Source organism: Malurus melanocephalus, unplaced genomic scaffold (genome assembly GCF_030028575.1).
Source record: "Malurus melanocephalus ecotype Western Australia unplaced genomic scaffold, MMel_1.1 scaffold_33, whole genome shotgun sequence".
NCBI classification, from domain to species: Eukaryota; Metazoa; Chordata; class Aves; order Passeriformes; family Maluridae; genus Malurus; species Malurus melanocephalus.
Window position 1 is genome coordinate 3315971 of NW_026623265.1, and position 22636 is coordinate 3338606.

Consider the following 22636-nt stretch of genomic DNA (forward strand, 5'->3'; position numbering starts at 1 on the left):
AAAAAGAGAATTACGAAAATGGGAGTAATTTCCCCAGAACCATGGTTTTTTTTACTCTTACCAAGAAGACAGATACGACATCAGCAACTTCTCCTAAAGTACAGTTCTCAAACAAACTTTAGAAAGCGCAGTGGTCCTGAACCTGCCTGTAGAGCACTTACATTGCGTTATCAGTCCCCACTGCAAAGTCAAAATCTATCAGGTGCAAGTGGGACTGTGCATCTCACTCCAGCTGCACCCTTGGAGTTCCCACCAAAAATGCCTTTGACATTATACACACACACCATGGCTGTGACAGCAACTTGTCACATTTTGCGTGATTTCCATTTTTGGTGATTTGTTTTGACATTTTCACAGCCTTAGCACATAAGTCTTTCTGAAGCATTCTGCATCCAAACACCTTTAAAAGGCATCTGCAGTTAAAATTGCTTTAGTCTTCCATTTTATTTCCTGTAACTCAGACCAAAGAATGAATTGCAATGGCACAGAAAATTACTCTTTCCTTACCTCAAAACAAAACCAACCCTTCATCAAGTAYGTATGTACAATTAAGACAAAGATTCTTTTGGCTGTTGTGTCTTCCCATGAGGTACAAAGATGGGGCAAACAAACAGTTTCATAGGTAAAAAGRCAGATTGGATCTGTAGAGATGGAAGTTTTACTCCTAGCTATTTCAAACTGGCATATTCTCTTTACTACTTATTATTTCCTGTTGTCCTTCCTTCCACCTCCCTCCCCTGAAACTACAGACAATAGGAGGTGACTTCTGAAATCTGTGAAYGAGTTATTACAGAAATTGATATGTTTTGCAGTAAAAGCAAGGGCAGAAAGTATGTCCCTCTTCAAAGCTTATTACAAATAATAAAAGTGAAGTTTGATCTATACAGGTCCCTAGAAAAGCCATATATCTGTCAGAAATAGGAGCATGATTAGCATCTATTATGTGCACTCTGTTTTTTCACACTCTWCCCTGTGGAGCAGCTCACACAAGGAGAATCTTCCTTTGCTTTCTGATTGCTAGCGCTGCTTTGTGTTTTTAGGTACATGTTGATGAATACTTTACACCCTGCACACTCATAAGCAAAAAGCTCATCACGGTCCTTAGTCTTGCTGGGAGGTGAAGYTATAATCCTTGGTAGGACCACATCCCATGAAGACATGGCGAGAGGTGCTCAAAGAGCCTGTGCTGTGCACAGACACACTGCACATTTTCAGAGTAGCTAGCTACCATCTCAGGTACAGCTTCAGGTGCTGTGATGCATATCTGAAGTCCAGCTAAGACCAGACTGCTGTCTTCCAGGCTGGAAAGAAAACTAACCCCCTGGAGAGTGGGGAGGGATCCCTCTTTGTGCAACTCCTTTCATGGCTGCACCTCTAGGATGGCTTTGCACTTCTTGTGTTCCTACTCAGTCTGCAGTACTGTGCTCCCTTCAGGGCTGAAAACTCCTTCCATGCCAAGGACTCCTAATTTATAACAAGAAAATTTGGTAATATTGTACAACATCTTCATACCATCTGCTGCCAAGACCTTTCAAAGGGTCTAAAATCTGTGACCTTCACACCCATTCACATCCCACATGTCCTTCCAAAATTGTCCAGTTTCTTTTTGCTTTTTCTACTTCACCCTATTTTCTTTCTCTTAGATGTGTATTCTATATTACTTTTTTCATTCGGCCCTAATAATTTTAAAAATTCACTTTGCTTTGCACAGGAGACTCAGACRAGACCACAGAACCCCAGTGAGGAACTTGCTGTGTGACTTGGAGAAGTCCCAAATCCAGARGTCAGGGCAAGATCCACCACTTCTGAGGCTGTTAAACTTTGAATTAACATGGTAATCAGGCAACTTGCTGCTGGATTAAATCATAACCGTGGTATAATAGGAAATGCTTTTTAAATACCTAGCAATATAAATAAATACGTATAGAACAGAAAATTGAAGATACAAACAATTCTTAGCGGGCACACTATTTCAACTCACCTGCTGCATCTCTCTTTTATTAATTTATTTTACTTATTTGCAATTACACCTACTGTTGGCAATTCTTGCTGTTCTGTTGTCAAGGATGACTCTCATCCACTGTTAATGTTGTTGGACTGCAGCTGACCCTCCCTTCCCCAAGTACTGTAGAGAAACAATTTGCCTCAAAGGCCCAACTCACAGCACAGTGCTTTCTGCAGTCTCCGGATTTTGATGGCTGTACGGTAGGCGGAGAAGCGCACGTTGTTCAAGTCAGCTGAAACAGCAGAACAGAAACATGAGAGTCCTAAAAATAGAGCTCATCATTTTCCTTTACATATAAATCTTCACATTTTGGAAGAAGTCTTATATTCCTTCTCTCCTCCGCAATGAATTAATAGGATATATCAGAACAAATTTTAAAACCTGACAAGCTGGGACCTCAGTCCAATGCACCTTCAGGGAAAGCCTCCTGACTCTGACAGTTTAGTACCTTAAGATATTGGCCCTCCAGAAATGCTGACAGTATCTTGGCACATGTAGTGCATGTACATACAGCAGAGTTTTATATACACAGTATGCACTGATACATAGTTTACAGACCATTGCTCAAATACAGTAAGTTTCTGAATAATTTACAGCTCCATCAGTTAACATACACAAACATAGGACAGCAAATGCCACAGTAACAGAAAAAAATGGCTTAAGCTATAATTTATATGCCAAGACKTTGTAAACTGTGCTTTAAAAGGGACAGGTGGATACTGTAAGCTCTATTTTAKAAAGTAATTGGTATAGTAACATTTKTTYCTCACTTAACAGTATTTTTACTCTTCCTCTCCTTAGAATGGGAGATTTCACAGTAAATGTTGATGTTATCAGGGCATGTTGAACTAGTTTTACCATAATAACTTTAGCTTTTACTGAAAATGAAGCTGCTCTAATTCATTACCAAAATTAGTTCCTTGGAGACCAGCACTCTAGTTTAAACATGCAGAGAGCCTGGATCATTGGGCAATTCCTTGTGAAGTTAAAAGAAAAAAATCAAGGTACTSCATTAAAGCATACAGTCTGAGCATATGGTTCAAATGGTTATCAAAAGATAAGACAAGACATGACCAAGGCAGTAGGTTTTGGGTAAACTGTGTCTCATCAGAAAGTGAGAAATGCTCTTATACTCAGTTCATGTGAACTTAAAGATGTTCAGTATACAAATGCAGCCGGTGCTCATGGAATAAAAATCATGTAATGTTTTAATGAATGTACTCACCTAAGGACTGGAAGAGATCAGTCATTTTAGGATGATCCCAACAAGTTGTCTGTGTCTCATGACTACAAAGAAACAAAGTAATCAAAGCTTCAGGAAACACACAAATGTACTTCCAAAGAACAAAGCTTTAAAGATATTCTGATTTTTTGAATTTAAGTGACAAGAAATCCCTCAGTTCTAATTAAAATGCATGATCTGAACCATGCAGCTCCTTGATTTTATAATCACAAAGGTGGTCAGACCACCCATCTTTAACAATATTTACTTCTGATTCTAACTGTGACAGTAAGAGCTGTTCTCTGACCCTGCAGCAAAGAGGTACACTGATAAGGTAAAATGCAAAATTTCCTGATACTGTAAATCAATAAATATAGTTGTAAAAACAATTTAAAAATAGAAAGTACTGAGATTTCATTTTATTCTTCATTGCATATCTGAGCACATGTATCAGAACACAGACAATGATTTTAAGCTTTACCTGTAACATTTATTTAAGAGGTAACAAGATCATTTATGTTGGAAAGGGCCTTAAGACCATGGAGTCCAATAGGAAGCCTGATCACATTCCCAAAATTAATCAATAAGTACCTTCATTTAGGGGGTGTGCTCTACATTACTGTTCACAGAACAGAAATTCAATAGACAGCAACCCTTCACCTCTTGTTTAGTGCTGCCGTTTCAATTTATCAGGKTTTCAAGTATGCAGCCATACGGGTCAAAACATGTATTATGTCAGCTCCACTGACATCTCCAATTCTCTTCTAGAGGCCACACTTGACTTGTATTTACCAATAATAACTGCTGGACAATAATATTGCAATAACTGTGCAATAATTGCACATCCTTGTCTCACAAAGCATTAACATTTGAATTAGATTTGCAAAATAATCATTCAGAGAAGTCATGTTAAAAGGATCATAAGATTCCTTTTAAAAGTTAATGAAAATGAAATTATGCTATGTTAGCAAATTTGACAGTAATGATCAGAGAACACTATGTGTTTCACCTTTGTTGCTATTGCTATTTAATAATTGTTAATGTACACTTTTTTCCTACCTAGAGGGATACTTGGTTACAAATAATTACTTTAAATGCCACTTTGGCATTAAACTAGTGAACTGTATCATCATTTACTATATATAAATGGCTGTACCTGTGAGTGAGTGCACAATAATTTATCATCAGTGTTTATTTTTTAATCAAGAAACCAACCAAGTATGAACTCTTTTACGCTAAGTGGTACACAGAAATTGAATAGAAGGTCCTTGCTCTGAAGAACTGCAGAGATAGGACATGTATCTAAAGGAAGGCAAGCTCCTAACCAAGTGCTGAGGACCCTTCTATGCATTAGGCTCTGACATTACACCAGTAGAAAGTGCATGAAATGGCCTCTGTACATGGGATGTGATCTTCATTTTACAGTCCATGCACCAGGATAACCCTTCCAGCTTTCAGTCTAGTCCAGGTACTCAGCTTCTCCCTATCCCCTGCTTCACACTCTGCCATGGATTTTATTTGTCTGTCTGGCACGATCACAACTTTGTGAGGTGTTTTTCATGGAAGTTCACAGACAAAATATGTATTTCCCATTAGTATAGTAGGTACAAATCTTCTTTTCTCTTTGTGATTACTCCCTATGAGACGACTGAAAGGAAGRAGAGACCTTGCACATTACTACATTTAAACAAGAGAGATTTACACAATAATCAAAACAACTTCTATCAGACCATGACTGACTCCAAAATACTACAGTAAACTCTCCTAAATTCAGAAGAAAACGCATCTTTAAAAGAATACATCATGTAAAGAATACATCTTTACATCTGAAAACATTTTCCTGAATAAAAACTTTTATTTGATTTCATTTTGATATCATTATCACATGAATTGCATTCGTGTTTCCAGTTTCCAATATGGAGGACAAGGCTCTGGTAATGCTGAACTCCWAAGCTAATGCACACCAGTAAATCAGGGGGTTTGCACGTTTTGGAAAGACACATCTAAAACAGCACTWCACTTATCCTTATCCAGAAAAGAAATTTCAAAAAACAATAATTTTCCTGGAAAAGGCACACCAATAAATCATCATGAAGCCAGCAACAAGAAAGAATATACCTAGTTTTTATGCTTTGCCTTGTAAAGGCAAGTMACTGTCCAGCATTCTCACCCTGGTGTCGAAAGACTACAGTATATTAGAAAGGACATACAGCTTCAGTAAATACTGAAATAAATMGGAATAGAAAATACAATGTAATGGTTCATAGTACTCAACTCATTAAATAACTTCAAAACTCCTCCCGAAGCTGCCAAATGTCTACACTATCATGTTAAGCAGGATGCTATAAATATGTTGTCCATTTAGAAATGTTGACTAAACCCATTGCAACTTCCCACAGAAATGGATACATTATGTGATCAGTTAAATAAGGCTTGTTTTAAGGATATTGCTTTAACTCAACGTCCCTAAGAAGCCCCCTCTAAAAGTCAAGCCCCAAAACAAAACAAAAAAATCAAACCTAAAACAACTGGTGATTTTTCTGTCAATGTAAGAGAAAAGGATTTCTGAGGATACTCTGAGAAAAATAAAGCCTTAATTACAACACCTTCAAACTTGTATGTTAATAGTAAGGATAGGTGGCAGTACAGTGACAGAAGCTGGAAATAGATGTATAAATAGAAATACATTTCCCTCTATTTTAAATGTCAAAATATCAATGCAAACACTTCATGTAAACTACATGCAATTTAGTTGAGTCAAACCCTGTTYATTTCCCTGGAAACTGTGATATCAAAACTAGCCATGATTATCTTTTTGAATTGCAGCCTTTATTACCCARTCTCCTATCTTCTGGCATTAAAAACATGGTTTCATGAGCAAATATATTTCTGACTAGTGGTGTGGTGTAACGATATTCCTGAGAGCTGCAGCAGAAGTGCAAAGGTTATTTAGCTAGGTCCAGAGACCCYTTCTCTTTTTCCTTTCCTTTTCTATTTTGAATTGTTAAAAAGAATAGAAGAAAAAGAGTTAAATACTTGGATAAATCCTTGTCTTTTTTTTTTTTTTTATTCCCCCTCTGGACATATACTCCATTACACATTTGCAATACTTAATTAGGATGTGGRTATAGTTAATTGCAATTTAGATTCCAGCTTCTAAGTAATTTATAAACCCATATGCAATGAATAAGAACTGATTTTACTAACCAAACTTTATCCCTTAAATCAAGTTTCCAAGAACTATGAAAAAATAAGTTTCATGATTGAAATTGTAAYTGTATACTTTAAATACAAAGTTTCMGTACAGCTTTATCTGAAATACTAAAATCACTGGAATAGTGACAATATGCCATACAAAAAATAAGCTTTTTTTTCTATTTTGGGTTTAATTCACATGAAGCAGAAAATGTGAACGAGATATCAAAAACCTCTGTATCCTGCACTGTAATCTTGTTTCTCCGTTTAATGCAGTAAATATCTGAACAGTTAAACTTTCTCTTTACAGAAWAACACAGAACATGAAATTTATGCCTAATAAAATAATGACCATAAAATATTTTTATGGTTCTATTTTGTCTGCAAAATAAATACATTTGTGCCAGACTGCACAAAGACCAATGGGCTTCTAAAACTTACAYTCAGTTTATTTCTATGCCATGCAGAATTTGTGAGAAAGGAAGCTAAGWGAACATCATCTGGTGAAACTGAAAAAAGACCTTAAAGTCAGTACCACCTGACAGCTGCTAAGTGACTACAGAGGGTGAACATGACTAATCCCAAAACACCTATCAAGAAACCTTTGGAAATAGCCAARCAATTCCATACAAGGCTCCAGCAGAGAAGAGGAATGGGCTCTGAGTGAATGAATCACCAGCTGAACAGCCTGGTCAGGTCGAGGGAGGCAGCAGCTTCAATGTCCAGGCAGTGCTGCTACCACCAAATATATTCTATTGGTAGGTTTCATTTAGACACAAAAGCCAGATTAACCCAGACAGAGCCATGGAAAAACCACGTGATTTAATTTAACAAGAGCTCTAAAACCATCACACTGAACTTGTAAAAAGATTCAGAACAAGCATTTAATCAAGAGCAGACAAACYGGCAGAGTCTTCCCCCTCTGTTACAACTACCATGGCACTTCTGTGCCAGGTCACCCTGATTATTGTGCCAAGGAGCACCTTCTCCTGCAAGCACGCTGCAAATGTCAAGAATACTCATAGAGTGAGGTGATACTAAGTTTCATTGAAGGTGAACAACAATTGGGCTTGTTATTCATCTTGCTTGTAGATGGCACCAAAAATAAGATTTTTTCAAAGTGTACAGGAGTCCAGGTTACAAGACTATATTCTCCTTAGGTGGGTGGCATAAAGAGGGATTTCTGCTACTACAGAAGGAGGCTGGTCTACAGGGTAGTAACACATGTGGTATAAACAAATTACATTTTTTTCTTCTGCTTTAGTCAGGGAAGAATTAAAAGCATTTCACTGAGAAGCTTTTTTTTTTTTTTTTGGTTATTATCAAAAGAATTAGTTATTCAGAGCAAGAGTCTTCTAAATCTCTGCCAAATTGAAATCTTCGGCCCAATATGAGCCATGAAGCAAAACATGCATCCATGAACATGTTGCCTGACAAAGCAGTGTAATTTAAAAAGCCTAAATGCATTTGTATAAATTTCACTAACTAAAAAACATGATAACCATCAAATACTCCAAACTACAACCCCTCCCACCTGAAATGCYCTAAACATTACATGACAAATATTTRCCCTTACAATCTGTTTCCTCTCCATTAAGTTTGCTGGCAGCTTTCAAATTACAATTGGCAAAGATAATCACTTTTAAAACCACTTCCTGATTGTAAATAAAAAAGCTGAGAAACAGTTATGTCATTAATTTATGCTCTCTAGAAATAAAAGAACAGTCTGACTGAAATGAATGGATCAAGTGTAACACCTCCAGGTRTTCCAAGATGCCCATGGAGTTGTGAAAAAAAAATTCATTTGCTCTTTTTCAGCTTTTCTGTACAAGAAAGAAAACTAGAGACAGGTTTGTAGGTATTTTTTTATCATTTCTTATCACGGACAAGGCTTGTGTTGATAATCACTGGCAAACACCACAAGAAGCAACRCTTGGCAGGATGTTAAGTACTTTTCTGTTCCTGTGGTCATTTGCATAAAACATTACCTGAAATCAGAATCTTTACTGATCATTAATGAATCAACAGCACTCAGAACTCGCACTTTGCTACCCTTGTCAGATTTCAAATGGCATAACATTCCCACTTTATGTCATGGCGTTTTATTTTCTTTTTATTTTTTAAAGCCCATTAGAAAACACTGGTTTATGGTGAATRGAGTTGGCATAATGCATCACAAGGGTATTGCACCTTAGAGGTTGGTAGAACAATTTATATGCAGATATTTTGAAATCACTCCAGAGGAATGTGCTACTGCATTTCTTTAATTGAAAAYGAAGACTAGCACAGGAACTGGTAATTGAAGAAACTCTCAAGCTCTCAAACCTGTATTACCTCCTTCTGCAAATTGGATTTTGTTTTCCCCTCTAAGGAAAACACCTAAAATTTRTAAGAATGAGATTATGGATATAACTAGAAGAAGAAAAAATATTTTTTTTTCCCCATTCCATTAATTCTCCCCCTCTTCTCCATACAGACATAAACCAAACATCAGCAAAGACTTTCTGAAGAGTCTTAAAATATGGAGAAGCAGAAAACATTTTATTCCTGTCCCCCATAAAGCTGAACATGATATAGGAGGTGATAAAATGAGATTTCTAAGATGCTGGTGATGACTAGCACTTTGCAGGACTACGCAAAAGTAACCAGGTGAACTATGGTGTTTGATATCAACCAATTTAATGGTTGCAACAAGAAATTGCTCTCCCTATGCAACGCCCTGCATGAGATTGAACTCACTATGACCTCTTCTGTATTACTCTTTTGTTTCTTCTGCATACCAAAAAAATCCAACAATTTATAGCATTGAATGACGCATGACCAAAGAAGACTTAATTTATAGTTAAAAGAAAAACAGTGAGAAATGGTAGGGTAATTATTCTTTCTGCATATTCATCACATTTCCGCCACGGATCTTTAATGATCACAGTATTTAATTTATTATTCTGTTTCTCTTTAGAATATTTTCATTGAAATACTATGTAACRTAGGCTTTACTTTTTTTCATTTAGTGTTAGAGAGGCCAAGAATGTCTTATTTGTATGATTCAAATAGTTATACATGAACAACAACAGAAAATTTTCCTTAATCAATCCGAAACATTTACAAACCAACCTATGAAACGTATTCAATGGCAAGTTGAATACATTTTGTCCAAACTTCACACTTTTATTACCTGAAGTGCACTGGTAAATGCTCTGTCTTCTGTRTTATATTCCCCTATGTACGTTCACTAGCTCAATTAAAACAGTATGAAAGACTATGCTTTTTTCTTTTCTTTCAGMAGCACCAGGATTTTACAGATTAAGGTTTTCATTGAATTATAATGTGACAGAAAACAGACTACAGAAAACAAAATATTCTATCAACTGGCATCAAGGGAAAGAAAAAATCAAACAGAAGGCAAAAAGGATTAAATAAAATCACATCAACAGAGGCAACAACGCTTTGCAAACCTGATTTAGATATTAAGACAATTCAAGAGAAGAAAAGTGACCAGCTGAGTCGCGTATAAGTTTAGCTCAATCAAATATCCACCATAGCCCAGGAAACACACACCTTGATAAACCTCAGCCAAAAAAATTATAAAGCCTTCTTCCAGCTAAGAGTACAGYTGAACCTTTCCAAAATGCCCCAAACCAGACTGACTCTGTCTGAACTCATATGGCAGAGGAAGTTGTACACTGGCTTTTTATCTTCCATGTGCTTCATTATCTGATTAAATACAATCCCAGAAAGGGCAGATTTCCCCTACTCATGGAAATGCAAGCTACCTCTAGTGTCAGGAAAAAGTGCTTCTTATCTGAAAACACAGACACCTTGCATAATTTTCACATACTTCTTACAGATTAATTGCTACCCCAAAAAATGCAGAGTGTGACTTGTTCTTTTTCTTATTTTTCCCAAATACTCATCTTAACAGAGATACAACTACATCATCATCTGCAGCTGTKTCACTTTCTGAATATTTTACATTTCTCATTTAAGGACAAAAAGTAATCGAAGTGATTTTATGGTTGTCTAAAAAATGTCTTCTTACTCAGAACTTAAGTAACTTGATTTCAATCAGCATTTATTTCCCTTTTAAAATTAATTTTTAAAACTACTCATTTTTCAGCCAGTAATCATCGGATCAAAATTTTATTATCCTTGTTCTGCTATACCATGAAATGAACATGGAATCTCAAACCTTCTCTCTGAACACAGAATTTTTCCTGTGTTAAATACAGTTAGTTGCCTAAATGATAAAGTTTCTGAGATTTGTTTTATCTTCCTTCTACTCATACTGTGCTTTACATCAAAGGCAACTCATTGGTAGAGGTTAGTATAATTTAAAAAAAAAAAAATGAAGTCAGTTTCTCCCTCATTCCTAGCTTTCCTTTCTATATAAACAGCCACCATTAAATCCAATTGACTGTTCCCTTGAATTGTCTTACTCATGCAATCATTCCAAACAAGCAAATTTTTTCATGTCAGTATTGTTTTTCCCTCTTCTTTAAACTGTCTGAAATTAAGTAACAGACAAAGATTTACAAGGATATTTAAAGCCCAGAGTACTCTCTAGCCTGATCATAACAAAGTAAATGAAGTTCAGAATCAGCTATTTTCTGCTTTATCTTCCACAACTCTGATTTATCTAGATGCTTCTGAAAGCAATGATGTTTAGATCAGTAAGAAATAAAAAATAGGGAACTGCCAAGGTCAGTCTGCTTTCCAGACTCTGAAGCTGCTGAAATCCTCAAGCTTTTTAAAATAAATAAATCCTACCAGTTACATATACCATCATWCTCTTTCAAGACACAAGAACCAAGTCATTGCTACAGCAGCATAKATAATGTTGAAAGTATGGAAAGAACACTGGAAAAGTCTTATTTGAGATGTAGCAGTTTATTCTGTTAACTTCTTTAGTGCCATCTTGAAAATAAAAGTGCTCTCTGCTGCTATAAAGACCTCAACCCTCAGAAAAYTTGCCCTACCCTTCTGGCCCCTTATCAAACTTCCTGTGCAAGACTATTAAAAATTGTTTCTGAGAGATGCTGGGGTTTGTTTCTCAGTCCCAAGGGGCTTCATTCCACAATCTAGATCTAGGGCTGCAACACACTACTATGGGAGCAAGGCCACTCTGCCAGGGGATACTTTGCCATCAGCTGGTGTGGTTGAAGGATTGCATCTAGTCCACTTATTGGAAAGACTTTCTTCTGAACTACCAAAGAAAAAGATTTCTTGAAAACYGAACTTTGGCTGAGGCAGGGTAAGAGAGATGCTCAGAAACTCAGAAGAATGTATTAGATAAGAGAAAAAAAAAGATATGTATATGAAATATTCAAGTTTAAAATCTTTGCTCAGCACAGATCAGAAGGTTTATCTAAGTTTGCTCCATGTGTTCCTATCTCTGCATGTACTGGTGAGCTCTACAGAACCCTCTGAGGCCAATTCATGCCCCCAACTCCAGCTATCAACTGATAAGATACAGCAGGAATAAGAATCTTTGACATACACTAAGGACATACCCACAAGAAAAAATGACAGGTTTACAGTAGTTTTCCTCTTGCTTTCTGTAGCTTGCTACTTCAGCATTTTGCTTGAATTRCTGCTGCAGGTGTGGTCATTTCAAGAGCACTTCTGCCTGAGTCTGAGCAGTGAGCGCGCCTCCACATCCAACTTCTGCCCACTCCTCTTCCATTTAGGAGGGAGGCAAGAACCTTTTCTCCCACATGTCACAGCTTTTATTATCTCTTGCAAAATTTTTGAGCAGACACACAAATGCTTTTGTARAGAATTCTATAAAGATTCATATAGATCTTCATAGTAGGTTTTTGCTTTTTCTGGTTACCTACTCAGAYCCTTTAAAGAAATTCATTTCCATGTGACCGTTTAAACACAACTGTCATATCTCAAGAATGGTAACAGGTTTGATTGACACAGAYTTATTGTTACCTGCTTTTCAAAGCTCTCAAGTACTCACAAGTTGTTTGAAGTACAAAATGTGGCTCTCAGAGTTATGAACAATATGCAGCAGCAAAAAATCCTCACTTGCATTCTTTTAGAATAAACTGCCTTCAGGTCCAATTCATAGCCATCCTACMGACTTAAGAACTCTACTCTTTTCTCAAACTGAAAATATTTTAACACAGATCTCCTTCAGTTTAAAATTAACTACTCTGACTCTCACTTACTGTACTTCTTAAAATTTCATTTACCACTCTGGCAAAGACCTATCCTTCTCTCAAAGCTGCAATCTTTGACCTTAAAAGTACTGACAAACAAAATAAACACTGGTAGAATAAGAAAAACAAAGACTGGTCTGAGTAGAACACTTAAAGATCCCCACACTTCCATAACTTAAGTATTCCTTATTATTTTCAAATTAARTATCTCAACCAGCCCTCTTGGTAATCAAGGTATTTGTACAAATTTTGTGAATATTTATATCAATGTAACATTTACCTTAATATCAAGCACTATAAAACTTTCCACAAAACAAAGATGACAGAAGGACAGTCARGATGCTTCTATTTCCAAAGTGATTTTTGCACTAAATAGTGAATGGGGTCAACAGATGTTAGTCACCACTGTTTGCTATGGGTTATTAACATTGCAATTTGAAATACATTATTTATTCAGTTTTTCCCCTCTACAGTTTATATCTTGGACGAGCCACGAACATAAGAACAAATCCAGTTTGAACACTGATAATGTATTACTCAGGAGCACCTCTGCTCTTTCTTTTCTCTGCTCTTTCTTTTCTCTGCTCTTTCGCCTCTGAGTGAGGCTTTTAATTAGGGCTTGTCATGGACATCTTTTAACATATTTATAAATTTTACAGCATGCAAAGCAATAAGCATGACTTCATAGCATAGGCAGCATAACACTACATAGAGAAACTCTTGATAGCATTTCTAGCAAGTACTTAGTACCTATGTTTTTTGGTGATCCTCTGTTATGCTTAAGAAAAAAGAAATCAAGGCAAACTTACTTGATATAATAGGGCACTTTGTTATGTGAAACAGATCTCTGCCACGGGAACTGTACTGAGGCTGAGGAAATAAAGAGAAGGTAGTTATTAGAAAGCATCTGTCATATTAAAAAATATAACTGTCTTTTATTTATTTTACAATTAATATGGTCATAATAAATTAAAATGGAAACAAAATTTCCCAGACTACKTTCAGTAATTAGAAAAGCAGCAGAAGAAAACTATGGCAATCTATCAGGATTATTACAGGCATCTATCTGATGCCATACTGGAAATAAATTGGTGATTCTGCTTTGAAGAAGGTTAATAAATTCTGAGCAAGCAAGCTACCCATTCAGGGAAACTGCAGACACTTGTTTTCCTACCTCTATAGGATTATCATCAGTTTATGCTTTTAAAATAAATKATTCCACTACTATATACAATGCTCTGCTACAGAACAAAAATAATAAATATAAACTTTATTTTTATTGGTTACAATCTTTAGTTCCTGTTTGCAACTCAAATTAATATTGATTAACACCATATGGCCAAGAAAAAAAATAATGCATTAAAACCTCTCTTTGCAGTCCTTACTAAAGAACAGCAATCTTTGCAGAATTTATGCAAGCATCAGATATCATCCACAATATCCAGAAGTCTTCTGCACAYTGAGTTGAAAAGGACATGAAGTCATACACGACACTACAACTCAGCTTATCTAAAGATCCCAGGGGATAAAAGGTAAAAAGTCCTGGGCCAACAGGACTGCCGGCGCTCAGTTTAAAAGTAACTATGTACTGAAAAACCATAGGTACATATACCAGAAATTACCAGACCAGTGCCTGGGTAATTAGGATTTAATCATGGAAAAAACTTGCATGGCATTCACTGTGGAAGCAGAGCCTGGCAGAACAGGGAAGAAAAAATGATCACGACAATGAGATGGATTTACATGGCACACAAACACCAGTGCTCCCGAGACAGAGTGCCTCCTCTCGGGTGCTAATGCCCCATTTAGAGCCTTGGTAAAAGGAGACACAGCTTTGACCCACACTGGATCTCAAGTAATTAAACTCTCGATTAATGTAATTTTCTGCAAGCGTGACCCACTTTAGGACTCATCCCTCTCTGAAAAAAAAAAATCGATTTGAAAGTAACTTTCTCCTCCTCTTCCCTTAAGACCTCTCAAGAATGCAGTGAAGCCTTACAAGCTGTSTAAGCCCCACAGGCTGTTGCAGCTACAGACAGCAGTAGGTCCTGCCCTGCTACCAGCTGGCTGCTCCCAAAGGGGTTTCATGCCTGTGACCTCTTCCCTAACCACACAAAATTTCATGTTTTAGAATTTAAGAAATACTCATATACTGAAAGACAGATTAACTGGGAAGAATATCTGGGAAATTATGGGAATAAAGTAAACCACATTCTTTACCAGAAAAAATATAGAGAAAATTCCACCTTTATTTAAAGAAGAAGATAACATTTGCAATAAAGAAGTAGGTAAAGAAAAAACACAGTAAAGACTAAATGCTCAGATAGACATASCTAACAAAAGATAATCCTTAAACCTTTATAAGTCTGAAAAAAGCCCGCTAAAATGAACCAGATAGGTGAAAGTGGCCATCAGCTTCAGAGTTTCATTCTCTAGTGTTGCAATTTGGCACCTATGCTGGCTCCTGTTTTACGACAGTATGTCAGCTAAGTAAGGATTTGCTTAACTACGATTTATGTGCCATGACAGATATAGATAATACCCTGCAGTGACATAAATATGAACTGAAAAATGTAATCAATAAATTACTAATTAATATGGAACAAGCCATATTCTATTTATTTCGGAACAACGTTTGTAAAACACTGCCAACTCTCTGCTGTATGAAAGTCTGGAAAATGAGATTACCATTCTTTTTTAAAAATCACTGATGAAAACTGAAAACAGTAGTTATCAATTTGGCATTCACTAGCAGGCCTGCAGATATTAGTATGGCTGAGAGATGCTTTGTGCAGGCCTCTGGAGACATAAGCTGTTTGTTAGGGAACATGTGGAGTCAGTGCACTGTGGATGTTCATGTATTCCTCTTAGATGGCATACAAGAAACACAACAGAGAGGAGAGGATTGTCAACCTTGAAAAATAAATTAATTGCAGAAAAAACAAGTTACTATTTCTAAAGGCTGGAGAGAGCAAAAGCAAATTTTCTGCAAAGAATGGATTAAAAGGATTCTTCAGCTTTATGTGTTTTAGGGATGTATAAAATTTACTGATCAGTAATCAAYGTGCAAAGTGCTTACCTTCCATCTCAAAAGCACTGAAAAATAAATTAACAAAATTCTGCCTCCCAGTGAAGGGAAGGAAAAAATAGCTCAGCCAAAAGAGGCATCATAGATTGCAGTGGCCAACTAATACAGCCAAATAATACAGCTCAATCTCCTTAACACATAGCTTTTTACAAAGGGCTAATACATTGTTTGGTAGTCTCCAAAAATATTCTGAAGCACTTTCATAGTGATGGTCAGCAAGAATCCATGAAATTGGTGTTCCAAGAACTCTAACAGCAGTACCAAATGCTGCACTGTGTCTTTTTAGTAGTGAAACATTTCTAGCCACTGCAGAGATGAAATCACTGGACTAACAGGGTTGGAACCAGGGTGCTGGATAACCTCATCTAGGCTCCCTTTCCCATAAAAGATTGGACTAGATGATCTTTTGAGGTCAGTCCTTTTCAAACCGGGCTATTTTATCACTCTGAATCTGATGAACAGGTAGAAACACGTGTCTTGCTAGCAAAAAGTCCTGATTAAACAACAACTGGGATCTAGTCAGTTGAAAATGGTGTGATGGCAAGTCATGGCTCCTTGTTAGGATTTGGAGGAAGAGTAACAGGTAGGTGAGGTAAATTGAAAATAACTGCTGTCAGATGAGCACAGATAAAAACTTGCCCTCTAATTCAGAAATGTAACTTTGGAGACAAAGATTTGTGCAAGACATACATATATATAAATCTCAGTTTCAGGAGTTTGAGATTGTTTTATTCAGACTACTACTCTACTTGTTCCTTACAGTTAGAAGACATTAATGGCTGCTAAAAAGGTTTGAAAATTTTGATTTAGACTATGCAGTCCTTCAACCTGTCAGGATAAAGTCTTCAGCTTTCCAGGTTTAATGATACTTTTTATTATTATTTTACTTTTGAAGTTCATGTCCCTGACTTACGTTTAACAGACATTATATTAAGTTGTAGGTATAAGTTCTTTAACTGTCCACCTGAAGCTTAAAAAAAAAAGGTTTGGTTTATTTATTTTTCTTTAAAAATTTTAGCTACAATTGTTGTGGGGAAAGAAGTTGTTTTTAACAAAATGGTTTGAATAACTACACATTTTTTGTTTTTCCCAAATTGTGTTACTTTGCTATAATTCTTTGTGGTATCTACCAACATGCATCCTGGAAACTTCCATTTTTACTTTGTATGTAATACAAAATGAATGTCTCCTTAAGCCTGAAGAATATTCCCTAAACACGGCTGAGGAATGCTGATAAGGCACTGCACAGTCTCTGTGGATAAAATTATGTGAATGTTTTAACCACCACCAAAGCCAGTTCACCACTCAGCCTTGTGAACACAGTGTTTCAYTGTGGCATGCTGTAAGCCAATTCAAGGAAATGATCCAGGCCRAGCCAAACAACACCAGCCAACCTTTCCTGGCAAGTTTTACATGTGGACTCTTTCACTGATTCTCCCTCAACTAGAATAAGAGAGCTAGAGTCTGAGAAACACTTCTTCTACATTGCTTCCTAATCTGTTTTATTTACAGAAACAACACTGACAAGTTTCTCAAACAGCCCATCTGGCATTATTCAGCAGTGCCAAAGGYTGCACTCTATCTATAGTCTTTTTAACAAATTATCACATAGGTGTACTGTCCAGATGACAAGTTTGAGACTACAAGAGCTATAAAACTACTGTGGCAACAGTATGCAATATTCCTAATAGGGCTCTGAAAAGGAAGTAAATCATATACTTCTAAAATTGTTTGCTTGTTCTGTCAATTTAAAAACAGGACCACATGGCTCCAGGAACTGCTATTTTGCATAAGAGCTGCATTATTTTATATACACTGCATCTGGTTCACTGAAAAACTAATTGTCAATTTAAAATAAGAACATGGTTATCACATAAGTCAAGAAAAAAAAATCAAGATTTATTTATTTATTAGTTGAGATTATATTAGCTGTTTAGATATACTGTGACATACACTACTTCAGCATCTCTGGGAGAGAGCTGCTCATTTGATGTTGACTTCTCAACACCTGCAATAATGTTATCTTTCTCACAGAAGGTCTCAGTTAAAATCTGGAGAGCTGATTAGGGTAAAGTTCTGTCTCATTAGCTCTGATGATGGCAGGGTAGAATATCAAACTAACATGGACCTTGATACCACAGCCTGGCTGTAACAATTATGTCAAATCTGCTTTTCCCTTCTTAGTGTATATAAGACTGTAGGCTCACACCTCTAAAATGTTAGTTTAAAAAACGCAAGGACGGCTCTTGAGGAAATAAGGTTTGCTTTTCTCAGCCCTTTACTTGAAGTTCCAGGAATGTATGACATGAAGTCTTTAATTAAAAAAAAAGAAAAATCCAGGGCTGCTCTTCCTTCGTGCCACTCCAGCAAGTGTGGAAGCAAAAGGAAATGGAAGAAAGAGCTGGCAAAGGATGAAAAGATGTGGTCATGGACATGCAAGGATTCTGGAACAGTCACCAGGCAATTATTGCAGCAGAGGACAAAGAATAAAGCAGCCAAGACACAATCATCTCAGAAAGACAGTACAGCAGGAAGCACAGTAATCAAAATATCAGTGAAGTTACAAAGCAGAAACACCTCTACAAAACCAAGGAGATAGATAATAATATAATGGAAGAACCACCTCCTCAAGGCATAGGGAAACTCAGAGTAAAGATCAGTCAGTGCTTGAGAAAGCYGTCATATCTTGCATGTGTCTGTTAATGCAAGAAACTTACTGGAAAGAAAATGCTGTGATGCAGGTCCAAAATCTCGGTGTGCCTCCTGTAACTGCCTAAGGCGATCCTCTACAGACACCTACACAGAAACACACATACTCAAAATCTACATTGCACACACTTTGCAACACCAARGTCATGATAAGAAAATCACTTGTTTACATTCCTTTTAGTGAAATCAACCTCTTTTGTGTGTCACAGCTTTTATTTGACATGCACCTATTTAAGGCTACATTTTTTTCTTTCATTYGCTTAATGAGAAACATGTTCCTACCTTGCAGTGTTCTTGTGTGAGGGCTGTAGATCAATAACAAACAACAGTAGTTTTGTAGTGATTATAGGCAACTGCTGAAGTTTCTGACCTCCTCCAAGCCTTTCTGTTGTCCAAATTCCCATAGTCAGCAGGTTTCACTTTGCTTGTATTGATCTCACAGCTGCCTTTCCAGCACAGAACCATTTTGGAAGACACTGCTCCACTGGCTATCCTGACCCCCTCCAGTTTAATAATTGAAACTGCATTAGCACACCCAKAAGTACTTTGGTTGCTTGGTTAACTAAAGCTGAAAGGACACACACAACACCCCCTTCGTGCCCCGCCCCCCCCCAAACTAAACATGGAAAAAGCCCCACTACAAAATAATATTAGGAAAGGAAAGGTCTGATAGGACACATTAATAGCTTTGCTTCTCAGGAGTGACTCATTCAATAATATCAACCCAGACACTGGTGCCCAGGTTTTGAAAATTCATTCCCACCACCCACACCAGAGATGTGATAAGCATTTCCTACAAAAACAAACACAAAAAAAAGAAACTTCAAAAATTGATAAATGAACTTTTAACTGATTTAAGAAACTTTCCTAAATCATTCACTGTGAAGTTATGTATGAGTTTCAACTGTAATCAGGCATATTGATTTACCTGAGACCATTTTAGCACAATAATTGTAACTAGGCAGTATGAATCTCAGCAAATCCTCTTCTGGTTTTTATGTTAAATTGCTATTGTTCATATCTTGTTATARCTCTACTAATACTTAAGTCACTTTAAGTGAAATTTCCTACAGAAACTGAACATTCAAAGATAAAATAAAACAGCTTTCACACAAGCTGGAAACACAACAAAAATATTTACACCAGTTTTTGGACACAGATTTATGCAGTAAAATATACTGCTACMAAACATACAAAAAATGGTGCAGCAAAGTTTAATGCAGTTTCCTGTGTGAACAAACTGCTGAAATACATTGAAAGGGAAAGCTTTTGCCCAAGGTACAGAAGGGAAGACAGCTCCTTCTGTTGCATTGGTACCAACAGAATAACAGAAGTAATGAACACATGGTAAAAATGTTTCTTTTAAGAAAACAGAAGAGAATGAAAAATATCCCTCCCCACACACCTACTGCACATATTCAGAATACCTGTAAAAGTTTCCACCGCATATTAAGATCATCCAGTTGACGAGACATCTTTAAAGATGGATAAAGGTCAAGTGGAGACAGCTGGCTGGACAAATCATTCACTGTTTTAACTTTCAAGCTGATGGGAGCAATTTCTTCTCTAAAAGCCTAAAAGGGTAAGAAACATATATTTATGTTCAATCGACATCTGAGCAGCACAAAAGCCACAGTGAACTCCACGTGGTGCTGACCTGCCCAGTCTGGCACCTTACGGTGAAAAACTGCACACAAGTCAGTTCTTGGCCAAGAAAGTTCACTCACTCCTATATTCTTATTCTATCACTCATATTCACCTTTAGGGAAAAACAGTATGAAACTTACACAAATGCCCATAGGCAAATTACACCCCAAAAATAATTTTTTTGGGGGGAGGGGGTGACGCATAGTTTTAGAGCTTTTCTTCGCAAAAGGGAATACACAATTCTGTATTAGGAGCTTTAGCAGCCTGCCAAGGGTCCTTAAAAAAATGTGTTCAGTAGCTATAGCTTTCCAGTATTAAGCAGATGACAAAAATTCAATTTAAAAACTATTATTGAACTAGCAAAGCATGAAGGAATGTATCTTCTAAGGAAAAGGACTACAATGTTTTACCTGATCAGAACCAGAAAGTAAAGCTATTACAATGACTAAAAAGAAGTAAAAGGTTTATTGAATCAAATCAAACTAAATACAGTATTAAGACAAAATTGATGCAAGTTTTAGCTATAATTAAAAATATGAAKCAAGTTTCTTTCTTGCTGTCAGCAYTTAAGTATTCAATCCTACAAACAGTTCAATTAAACAACATGAAACAAGCCAAAAACAACTGTAAAAAAGAGGGGATTTTTTTTGACAATTCAATTGTTTACCTCCTTTCAAATACCACTCTCATTTGGCCAAGGWACAGAAGGAACATACTGTCAAGAAAGAAACACTGGGCTTCAGACAGCCAGTAGGCCCCTACTACTTCAGCTGATGTTACAGTTTTTCCMCAGCAATGAAAATCATGAAGACTTTGCTTTAGTCTACTTTACAGAGAAAGCCATTAAGGTAGGACAAATCACTTCTTAGCATGAGAACAAGGAGCTATTCAGCATTAGCACCTTATTTCTTGCTTTAGTATCTATATTAAAATATAAGAGAGGGAAGAGATTCATTAATCTTCTCAAATCAACAGCAGTCTGGATAYTAACTCAGCTTTGACCGCCTTTGTTTTAAAGATTTCAGTTCCATTAACCTTGAAAGTAACAACATAATTTGGAGAATGAGAATGCTTATGTTGCTATATGTGCAATAATGTAGCCCTGTGAGTCCACAGACCGCATATACACATAGAGACAGKATTTACAGAAATCTGGTTGCAGACCAGGGCTTTTAATTCTTCTAACACCAGCATCCCATGCTGAAGACATGGATAGTCAGGCATACAACCCCACGGTCTTCTAATGCTTTTCATTCTTAAGCTTAAACACTGAAAAGCTGTGTTTGTGAAGCAGAAGCTTAGTATTAAGTGCTGAATTTGCTCAAAACAGTGATCTCTTCTACTTACATGTGCATACTCACACRTCCTCCTGGAATCCATGACAGTCACTGCACTGTGCTGTTTCCAGWCAGCTTTTCTGGACAATGTTAATTATCAGAAAATACTCCTTCTTTGGATAGCTCTGCATTACTAGGTCCCTACCCAAACCATGAAGTTGAACAGGGGATGACTATTACCCARCATTAGCAGCCGTGCCTTGGGATGCTGAGCCCTGCATGGGTGGCCTGGAACCCAGGCAGCAAGAACTGGTTTGGCCACAGGAACATTATAGGGTAGTRTGTATTCTTCAGTCTGAAATAATCCTGATGAAAGGCTAGGCTAAAGTAAAAGCAAATGCAAATACTCCCTCATAAAAACAAAAAGTGTGTTAAGTTTGGGGAAGTTAAGGAACAGAAATTAAAATTATGTATATATTTCTGTAAAACTGAAATAACTCTACACATTTTCCTAATAACAAAGTTAGACATGACGGCCAAACAAATTTATGTGTGTATGTAATCCCAGCCAACACCATGAATGTGACACAGCACTAGATTTTATTTGGCACCTCAGATATCACCTTTAAAGGCTTTATACCGCACATGAGAATTTCAGCATACAGTGTTAAAATAACTAATATATTAGAGGGACTAGAATGGACAGGTCTGACACACACAGAGGCTTAATATTATCCAGGATTTCCATACTTACTGTAGTTTTGTCAATGTGATCTGGTAATGAATCTATGAGCAAGTCTCCTACAGGTTTCCAGCCATTCCTCACATTTTCRGCCTCCTTCAAATCAGCATCAAGGTCATCCATGGCACACTGAAGGTCTTTGAGTTTTTCTAGTGCTTTGTCCACTTGCTTCTGCCAGATACTGGCACTGGCATTTAGGTTCTCCCATTTCTCTTTTACCTCCRATGACTGCTTACGCATAGCTTTGGCAATCTTCATGGCTTTCTCCTCAGGGGTCAATTCTGCAGAGGGAAAGAACAGTTGCACTGTTTTTTTCTTATTTTTGTCTAGTTAAACAGACAGTGCTCCTGAAATACACACTCGAGACAGTCAGTAAGTTGTGTTAACTGATAACTTATTTCAGCAGGTGCAAGGCAGAACAAAGTCMACCTTCCCATATCTGAAATAAACCTCAATCACTCCCACTGACAAAATAGTCTGACCAGAAGACAGGAAACTCTTCCTGACTTCCAAATATTATGATATCCACAAAGTAAAATCAGCTTACTGCTGATTTCTTACTTTTGGAGGCACGGGGAAAGGAA

General features: G+C 36.9%; 1 protein-coding gene across 6 annotated transcripts in view; it reads right to left on the reverse strand.

Annotated features, from left to right (window-relative positions):
• The window catches only part of UTRN (utrophin), a 348477-nt gene that overhangs the window by 57390 nt on the left and 268451 nt on the right, over positions 1 to 22636 (reverse strand). For all 6 annotated transcript variants that reach the window (XM_057364021.1, XM_057364022.1, XM_057364019.1 and 3 more), the window contains 6 exons: positions 22065 to 22333; positions 19814 to 19960; positions 18395 to 18473; positions 13399 to 13459; positions 3231 to 3292; positions 2163 to 2237 (listed from right to left, as the gene is read on the reverse strand). In XM_057364021.1, the coding sequence (XP_057220004.1) occupies positions 2163 to 2237; positions 3231 to 3292; positions 13399 to 13459; positions 18395 to 18473; positions 19814 to 19960; positions 22065 to 22333 (693 nt within the window). The remainder of the gene's footprint in view (positions 1 to 2162; positions 2238 to 3230; positions 3293 to 13398; positions 13460 to 18394; positions 18474 to 19813; positions 19961 to 22064; positions 22334 to 22636) is intronic.